General features: G+C 44.6%; 1 protein-coding gene across 1 annotated transcript; it reads left to right on the plus strand.

Moving 5' to 3' along the window:
- The first annotated feature begins 1150 nt into the window (after window positions 1–1150).
- CD180 (CD180 molecule) lies at window positions 1151–9777 on the plus strand. Its single transcript, XM_086869811.1, is given in 8 exon segments — window positions 1151–1232; window positions 7227–7302; window positions 7304–7411; window positions 8077–8797; window positions 8799–8885; window positions 8888–9625; window positions 9627–9692; window positions 9694–9777. Coding segments are annotated over 8 exon segments (1962 nt in total).
- Window positions 9778–10368: the final 591 nt, after the last annotated feature.

Here is a 10368-nt window from a genome sequence, read left to right on the forward strand (position 1 = left end):
CTGCAAGGTGGGTCACACTTCCATGGGGTGCAGTACTCCATGGACAGCCTGCTCCATCATGGGTTTCTTTCTCTGAGGGGCAGTCCTTTGAGCACAGCCTGCTCCAGCATAGATCTCCCACAGGGTCACAAATCCTACCAGGAAACCTGCTCCAGCACGGGCTCCTCTCTCTGTGGGTCTGGAGGTCCCTGCCAGGACCCTGCTCCAGCATGAGCCTCCCATGGGTCCACAGCCCCCTCTCAGGCATCCACCTGCTGTGGCCTGGGTCTCCTCCAGGGACTGCAGGTGGATCTCTGCATCCCCAGGGACCTCCAGGGGCTGCAGGTGGATCTCTGCATCTCCAGGGACCTCCAGGGACTGCAGGTGGATCTCTGCATCCCCAGGGACCTCCAGGGGCTGCAGGTGGATCTCTGCATCCCCAGGGACCTTCAGGGGCTGCAGGTGGATCTCTGCATCCCCAGGGACCTCCAGGGGCTGCAGGGCCAAAGCTGCCTCACCATGTTCTGCACCAGGGGCTGCAGGGGAACCTCAGCTCTGGTGCCTGGAACACCTACTGTCCCTCCTTCACCAGCTTTGGTGTCTGCAGGGCTGTTCCTCTCACACATTCCAACTCTGAGCCAAATTACACCTTCACAGTAACTTCTTTCCTTCTTAAATCTTTTATCACAGAGACATTACCACCATTTCTAATAGGCTCAGCTTTGTCCAGGGCCACATCCATCCTGGAGCCTCCTGGCACTGGATCTGCTGGGCATGAAGAAAGCTTCATGTAGCTTCTCACAGTAGCCATCCTGGTAGTACCCCCTCTACCAAAACCTGTCCATGCAAATCCAGTGCACAGGGACACACCAAGCCTTAACTTTTGAGCATTAACATGTGCTCTAAGAATGCACTTGGTCACCACCTGTGCCTTATGCTTGTCAATGAAAAACTTTGGTGTCTATTTTATAAGTTTTTAGCCTTTTTAGTTAAGTATAGCACACCTTATGTTTTTACTCAAGTCTATTATATCTACTTTTAAAACGTTTCATAATATAGATAAGTTAGATAAAATGTTTAAAGACAGATATACATAAAATAACGTTAGAACTTTCCAGACTAATACACCTTATATTCTAGCAAATTTAGTTAAGCATAAGGAGGGGGGGAAATGTGGAGAACTAGGGCCCAGCAGTCAGAAGACATCGGGATGTATGGAAAGATAGAGTCACCCCCCTCCTCAATAGTTTATGGTAATGACCCCCGTAATTAGCCAATAGCACCTAGCTGTGATGAAAGCAGATGGGAGTGACACTGTGAACCTGGGTTATAAAGTGTCAAATTCTTCAGCAATAAATGCCATTTCTGCCATCCACCACATTGCTGTTGTGTGCCGATGGACCGAGCGACCTGGGGGGGGGTCACCGTGCCGTTCCTGAACCAGGCCATCTGCCTCGCAGAAGGCAACAGCATGGAAAATGGCAGATGAACAAGGAGCTAATATATCAATCAAATTCTTCATAGTTTTTGTGACCAGCTGCAGAGCAAGAAGGATTTCCAGCAAACACAGGACTGGATGGGGAAGAGGCAGAGCTGTTAGTGGTATGTGAAGTCAGCTTTTCAGTTTATCATTAAGATAAGGTATTTTCTTTTGTATACTATAAATTAAAGAGGAGGGGAAAAAAACCCAGCCAACCAGGTAGACACAGAAACATCCTGGTAGCAGACAAATACAAAAGCAGGGCACTGGTTCTGTGGCCTCTCAGTGCCATCAGTTTTAGGCAAGTTTAGGCAAAATGGACTGAGCTCTGTGCTTCTGGCAGCTTCACTCCTGCCTTGTTGACTCCTCCCTTCTCCTCAGCTACCTGCAGCAATGAGCACAGCATGGCTCAGGTGAACCCTGAAGTCAGCTCCAGATACCAGCACAGCTGTGGCCTTCTGTTTCAGAGCCAAAGCCACTGATTTTGTGCGTATCCTTAGCACCAGAGAAGTTCAGGTGTCTTCACCTTCATAGGTGCTGACCTTGATGCACTCCAAATGGTATCTTAATTACTTGAAGCTTCCCTGATTGCATACAGGTTCTGGATCGGCTCTGTTGGGCTGAGGCACATTTTCTGAGCCGAGGAAGTTTTTCTCGCCTTTTTCTCCTAGGTGTTGAAGAAAGAGTGCCACTTAAGGCAGCAAGGTTGTCAAGCTAATAACTTAGTCATTTAAGAAAGGGGAGAAAAAGGCTCAGTGCTCAGCACTGCCCTGGGCACCTCTGTCTGGCTGGCGCAAAATCCCCTCCTGCCTGCAGCTGCCACACACCCACTCATCTTAGAGATGGTTAGAGATATTCTCCCCCTACAAAAAAGTGACCTAAATACAAGAGGAACAGTTCTAATTTTCAGATTGAGGTATTGCTTTCTACCTTTACTGTTTGGACTGCAATAGTTGCACCAGCAACACAATCCTTTTTGCAGAAGTGTAGGCAGAGATCTTAGAATGGTTTAGGCTGGAAAAGGTCAGTAAGATCATTGAGTCCACTGTGAAACTAATACCACCAAATCCACCACTGCCACCAGCCACCAAAGAAGAGCTCTGTCAGCTGGTTGTTCAAGATTTTGTGCCTTTTCTAAGTGATTAATAAAATTTTGTTCAACTCAAATTTCCCATTACATGAAATTTGCCTTTGGTAGTGTGCTACAGTCTCATCTGCTCTATCCTGTAACCTGCAGAGACATTCCAGTCCATATGAACATGAAGACCAATTTTTCTCAGTTTCTACTTTTTAAAAATCTGTTCTGCCTCAGAAAAGCATCAATGCACAGTAACCTGACTAAAAGCGGGCAAGATCCTGTTTCACTCTGAAACTGCTGTTTTGCTCACACTGAGTTCAGCATGTCTTTTCCTTGCAACCTGCTTTCCAGCCAGCCCTCTGACTTTGTCTGACCTCTCTGCTCAGCCTCACTTTCATTCAGAGAAGACAGCACAAGAGCATCCAACCTCCCTGTCTCCACAATGGCCTGTGATTTATATCTATTATTTATATATATGATTTATATACATCTTCTGATTTTCACAGTGCTCACCTGTGCCAGCTGCAGAGCACCCAGCACCACAGGGATAATGTGTGTGGAGGGGAGCGACAGCCGCCATCCCTCTCCATGTGCAGGAGCTGCAGACTGGGGTAAACACTTAACTGCTAATGTTTGAGTGTTTCCAGTCCCCAGATAGGATTTATCTTCGGGGAATCTCAAAGTCTTTATCAAGAGGAGTAAGACAAGTGTCTGGGTATATGCTTAGGGACATCAGCCACTGTCCCTTCTCCTCCTCACACCTGTGCATCTGTGCACACTCACTCTCTCTCCCACCACTGATGGGGTCTTTGGGAGCCCATCATATCAACACTGTACTTCATCCCACAAAGAGCTTGAAGGATGGTAAAGTTTCCCAGGGGTGTTTAACAGGTATGAGACGTAGACAGAGGAGAGTCTTGCTCTCTCTTGTAGTTTTGTACTCTCTCTTGTACTGTGCTCTTCATACAGGAATTTGCACACAGGGTATGATTCTGTCATTATTTGCTGTTTAGTTAGTGTGCAATACCACATGAGAATAGTAAGAAAATACCAGGCCTTTTCCAGGGGCAGGAGAAAAGATTGACTGAATAAATTTTTATTTTTCCTTAATACTTCCTTTTTTCTTTGCTTTTCTTCTCTTTTTTTCTTTTATCTTTCTATTCCAAGTGGGAGACAACAGAAAAAAAAGGCAAGATTTTTGATTCAGGGGAGAAGCACAATGGAAAAACAGCCCTATGAAATGCACACCTGGGGCTGGTAGCAAACTCCTTATTGAATTAAATCTGCAAATCTCTAAGCACTCAGAGCTGCACAACAGGATCCCCCTTGGGACAGTTTCTCCTTAGTTCACTTCGAGACCCACTCCACACCCTGAAGTATATGGAGAGAGCTTACTTACTCATTGCTTTATTTGAATGGTAAAACATAGGCACTCTTCTAATTTATAGTGACAGTTAAATTACTTTTATCTGTCTAAACTACACATGGCAGCAGTTAGCTCCACAGGTTCTCCTTTGCTTACCAGTATTGAAAGCATCGACTTTTCTAGGTCCGTATTCTGTCATTTTTGTAGATTCTGACACTGTATCAGCGCTTCTAGGCTGGGCCTGAGTCCCTGTGCTGTCACAGGTGTTATTGCAGCAGGTGCTGGGCTGGCTCTCTGCCCCCAGGTCACACCAAGCACCTACCTGTGGGGGGCTCAGCCAGGGGCAGCACTGGCTCACCCCTCCCTGCTGATGCCATCCCTGGGTGCTGGAGTCTGTGCTCTGTCTGCCACTGAACTCCAGCTGGGACCAGCATGCCAGAGGGAGCTGGACAGTCAAGAAGCTGTGCTGCCCACCCAGATGGGGAATTTTGTAGTGACAGCCCCTCTTTATTGGGGGGGGAGCCCTTCCCACTCCACCACACTGCTGCCAACATCAGTCTGTCCCTGCCTGCCAGGCTGCACTGTCTGCAGCAGTGGAGGCCCACGTTTCTTCCCCAACACTCCCTAGCACCCTTCAGTTACAGGATTTGTCTTAAAAGAAAGGAAGAAAATATTCACCAAACCCAGGCTGTGGTTTGCAACAAACACTATTGCCCTTCTCCTGAGGCTACTGAGTGCAGACACAGCCCACCTGCCTCTTCTAGGCCAGACAGGCAGAGACGTGCTTTAGCCTGAAATACTCACGGCTGTGTCAGCAAGACCTGAGCCCCCTGCACCACTCCTGGGGTCCCACACATGTGCCCCTCCACAAACCCCGACTGCCCACGTGCTCCCACCCACAGGGCACACACCTGCACTGTCTTCTACACTCCATGGGCTCCAGGGCATTTTTCCCTGGACACACAACTGCTGCCCTGCTTTCTTCCACTACCACAACAGCTTTGTGTCAAATTAAAGTGCTAATGTTGGCCAACAGTGCCATACATGTGTTTACTTCCTGTCATGGGGTAGCTTTACCTTTAAGACAGCTTGGAGGGAGAGGAAGTTGAAGCTGCTGGTGGCTGATGGGAGTTTTTCCTCCTGACCAATTATCAGTCATTTCTAAGAATTGACAGCAGATCTGACCATTAAAAAGTGAATTCAACTTGTAAACACCCCCTTAAGAAGTACAGACAGAATTCTCTTGCTCTCTTTGGTTTCCGGCTTCGGACAAGGTAACAAGGCTCTGTCTCAGCCTCCTTCCCCCCTCTCCAGGCCTACAAGGCCGCGGGGTGGAGGTGGGGAGGGGGGAGAGAAGCAGCGCTGGCCAGCCGAGCTTGGTTTTCAGTTTTTGCTGCTAGACTGAAACTTAACACCATGAACTCTTGCAGTTTTCTTAAAGCTTTTAATTCTTTTACTACCTGGATAAACATACAGATTACTCCTTTTCTCTGAAAGACAGAGAGAGAGACAATCAACATAGAGGAGACATCATAAAACCACCAAAAACAGTGAAGAAAAGAGTTAAGTTTAAATAAGAAAGAGAGAATAAGGAGATGCTTTACAGCTGAAATATCTTTCTGTTAAAGCTATAGAGATGGACAATAATAGTATAAAAAAACTCCTTTAATTCATGATAAGAGTATTAAGAAGAATGAGATATTCAAAGTGTAACTTTTGAGCAGAAGAGAGAGAGAGAGAGTGCTTGTGATACTGTGAGTTGCTGGAATTGAGTTGAGTGAAGATTTTGAAGCTTTGGGGGCAAAGAGAAAACTGTTTTCCAGGAAGGCTCACAGAGACAAATGAAGAAGACTTCTGCCTTTGAATAACTTATCCTTAAAAATAAGATTCCTAAACTCTGTGACCCATACACACCTTGGAGATGTGAAATGGGAGGAGAAGATCTAATGACAGATTTCCAGGCAGCTGGCATTAGAGAAATAGAAAACTATGATGAAAAATAGTTTTCTCGTGAGAAACTCCGTAAGCTAACAGAAAGAGACTTCTGTTTCTCTACAAAAACTGGTGAAAGACTGTAGCAAGAATTAAGACTGTTTTTAACCACCAAAGTCCTAAAGTTATTTGTCTCTATGTTGTCATGTGTACAGAGAAATAGTTAAGATGTAAAAGATAAGGGGGTTTTCTGAAAGTTTATTCTGGTATTCTCATTCTTGTAGTTTGTTAATAAACTGTCTTTATTCCTTTTAAGTCTTAAGCCTGTTTTGCTCTTGTTTTAATCCATATCTCACAACAAAAAATAAGTAGTTTTTTTAGTTACTGGTTTAAAACCACGACACTTCCCCACAAGACCAATGTCTTCAAGGTTACGGTGCAGGGAATTGCCAGAGCTGCAGCTCCTACGCAGCCCTGGGTACCCCACCCCTCCTAGGCTGGCCCTGGAACCACCCAGGACAGGACATTCCTCTGTCCTTTGGCAAGGGAGGTGGGTGTGGAGGAGGCTGGTGCTGCACTGGCTGTGCACAGTGCTGGTGCTGCAGCTGTTGGCAGCTGGGACAAGTGAACGTCATGAGCATTCTCATGCCTCAACAGCATGGCACAGCCACCTGAAATAGGAACATGGTTGACTTTCATGTAACCAGCAGGCAATGGCAGGTCAAGTACACTCAACAAACTTCCCTGGTATCCACAGAGTTGACTTCTCTCTATAATAGATGGATTTATTTTCACTTAAAACTGAAAAGCCTTTGTAGATGTTTTAAAGACTTACCATATCAGGCATGATCTTTGTCTAGCCTGAGCAAAACATTCCTGCTGTCTCTTGACTACAGTGTGTAACTGAATTCATATCCAATTAATTTGGCCACATTCCTAGAAACATTTTCCAGACCTGCTCTTTGTTACTTCCTCTCTGTAAGGTTTACTTAAGACTTCTCCTGGAGTAAGTTTTGTTAGAAGACTTATGACATTCACAATTTAAAGGTACCTTGTGGAGATCTTTTTTTATGGATTAATAATTCATCCAGAAGAGTAAACAGTCCTCATATGTGCTCACTTTGATAAGAAAGTACTGCAGATGAAACACTTCAAATTAATACAAGAGAGATTCAAGGCAGTCGTTTGAAAAACACACTCTCCAAAACCCCAGGGCTATGCGTTGCAAACCTGTGCTGAGGCTTCCTTGGGTTTTGGTTGCTGCATTTTAAATAATTCAAAATTCTCTTTAGATTATTTTAAGGGTTGTGTTAGTTTGGGGGTGGAGGGAGGGGGGAATTTTCCAAGTGCCATGTTTTCCTATTTGTATTCACAGTACTTAACTCTTTCAGTTTCACTGAGTGTTCTCCAGATTACAGAAAATAAAAAATACAGCTGGGAAGGTTTAGGATTGAGAGGAGTTCCTGTGACTACATGTCACAACAGAAATCCCCAATTTCAGTTTCAGTGCGCTCCCTTCCCTCCAGACTTCAACCTTCTCTGACCTGAATTCTCTTCTCTACTTGGACACAACAAGGTATGGAAGGAGCATCCTCACTTCTGCTCATGACAATCTTGAACCCCTCTGTCCCTGTCAGAGACAGCGACTTCTGGAGCACACCACAGCAACATCTTCCTGCCTTCACAGGGAAACCACTACCAGCACCTTCAGACAGCTGGTGAATTTTTTTGCTAAGCAGAGATCGATTCACTTGGGCAGTATCTCAGCTTCTCCTCTAAGGACAACCATTTACAGTTCAGTGGGAGAAATACACATGTTCCAGATATTACCACCGATAAGACAGTTGTGACAGCAAATTTTTATTGATTTTCAATATGATTCCCTAAAAACTGGAGAAAGACCTGTTTGGCCCTTGGAAGTGGCCGACTTTTTTTATAGGAAAAGAGATTTTCCTATTAAGTTAGACATACATTAAATGCCTCATGTCTCCTGACTCCCACAAATGCTTCCTCACACCCATCATTTCAGGACAGGTTTTTCTTCTGACTCTGAACTCTGTAATTAAATGTGAACTTAAAAGTAAGTACCAAGCAAGCATCACTAAAAAAGACAGACACTTTTACCCTGGTGAAGGCAACAGATCATGGATTTTTACAGATATGAGGTGCATTTTGTGTAACTGCATTACCAGGAGAGTTTGTGAGACTGGCCACTGTGCAGTTTTCTATTGTCTTCTTAAGGTGTCAGATCAGCTGAGTGTGTGCCGGGGCCTTTCTCAGCAACAGGCAGCTGAAGACCGTCCTGCTGACCAGAAACCTGCTCATGTTTCTGTCTGACACAGCATTTGCTGGCCCACGTTCCCTGGAGTATCTTAACACAGACAGGAATAACATGTTCTTTATGCTAGTGACAAATCTTGACAGCTTAAGTATCTTCATCTTGGGCAGAAACCACATCTCTTCACTGCAGCTTCCTCCCAGCTTTCCCACTCCAAACCTCAAATGCCTTGGTTTTCAAACAAATGACATACAAGCAATCACAGCAGAAGATGTCCAAGCTCTGCAGAAGACCAGCTATGTGACTCTCATCCTTAAAGGCAATGACATTACACACACTGAACCTGGATCTTTTCAGTCCCATTTCTACAGTTTGGACTTGGTGGGCTGTGCTGACATCCCTGGGGTCCTGGCAGGGATACAGAACTCCACAGCCCAGACCCTTTGGCTGGGAACATTTTACGGTGTGGAAAAGGAGCTGTACATGAGCCCAGATATTTTACAAGGCCTCTGTAGTATCTCTGTCAAGGATCTCTATCTGCAGTTATGGCACTTCAGAAATCTGAATGCTGACACATTTCAGTGCTTAACCAGGCTCCAAAAGCTGGACCTAACCCAAACCCACATCCGTGCACTGCCCCCTGGCATCGGTGGCATGAGCTTGCTAGAGGAGGAGATGGTTCTCAAATGCAAATTGCTTTGAGCACCTCTGCAACACCAGCTCTGCTGCCTTCCCCTCCCTCACCTGCTTCCACATCAAGGGTAACTCAGGTTCTGCAACCAGGCTCTGGCAAAGCTTCAACATCTAGATTTAAATCAGAGTCACACTGAAAGTTCTGACTGCTCTAGCAAAAGGCTGAGAGCTTTGAGCAGACTTCACTACCTGAATCTGAGCCACAACACACTCCCTCTCCAGGACAGTGCTAGCCTAGAGCTGCTGGACTTACCCTTCATTTCTCTCCATATCAGCTCTTCACAGAGTCCTTGCCAAGATCTGCATCTCTAGGAAGTGATGAATCTTTCCTTGTCCCACATTAATACTAGCATTAGTATTAGTATTTTCAAGCATCTCTTTCAGGGCTTCAAAAACCTCATGTTCTTGGATCTTAGTCAAAATAACTTTGAGTTGGGGATCATGCCAAAGGACAAACTGTTCTAACAACTATCCAATTTAGAGGTGCTAATATTATCATCCTGTGAACTGACAGCAATAGGTAACCAAGTATTTCACAACCTCAGGAAGTTACAGCATGTTGACCTGAGTGACAGTAAATATACTGCATTCAGCACAGATACATTTTCTAATTTCAAGAGTATTTATCTCAATTGTGCCTCTAACAGGATCCACATTGTACCAGGTGACCAGCTAGTGACCCTGGATGGCCACTGAATAATCAATTTAAGCTACAACCTCCTGGACTGCAGCTGCTCCAAGATTGATTTAATCACCTGTTACAAGCAACTTCTGGATAAAATTGAAGACCCTGAAGGAACAAGGCACTCTGAACCCAAATTGGGTTCAGCTGGCCACCATCTCACTCTCCTGTGGGAAGGACACGTCAGGAATCATTGCAGTTGTCTGCAATCATTGTGGCTGTTTTATCCTGTAGTGCCATTTTTATTTGGGGTGCTCATTATTTCAAGCAAAATTACCGGCAACTATAAGCCTAGGATGTAAAAAATATCCACAGCAGCTGTATTAAGATGAAAGACATCTCACTGTTTTCACTTGTGACATGTATTTTCTTAACTTTTGTAATACAGTCTCTACTTGTATTAAAACTTTTAGAAAAATAATGAACAAATTAGAATTGAAAAGATAAATTATGACCTGAATCTTGAAAATTAATAACTTACCTTATAGAGAAATCCCAGTGCAACTCAATGGTAGCCCTGTTGTACCAGTACTGTGGCTAATGCACTTGGAATATCCAACAGCCAAAATACACACTTCCTTCTCTTTAAAAAAAAGAAAACCTAACCACCACCAATACCAAAAAGGAAAACAAAGCAAAAAAAAACCCATAAAATGAACCAAACAACCCAAACAAAACTCATCCAAACAAAAAAACCCCAACCAAATTCCACCCTCTATCAAATACTCTTGAAAAGCAGTATTTTATAAGAGCTGGCAGTAGTATACCCCACTCTGCTAAAAAAACCAACTAAAACACTTACCTGTGTTACAGGTCACATAAGACATGCCTGCAGGACTGGCAGAAACAGCATGTGTCACCTCTGTGATTTTTAAAAAAT

This window comes from Cyanistes caeruleus, chromosome Z (genome assembly GCF_971803275.1).
Source record: "Cyanistes caeruleus chromosome Z, bCyaCae1.hap1.1, whole genome shotgun sequence".
Taxonomy (NCBI): Eukaryota; Metazoa; Chordata; class Aves; order Passeriformes; family Paridae; genus Cyanistes; species Cyanistes caeruleus.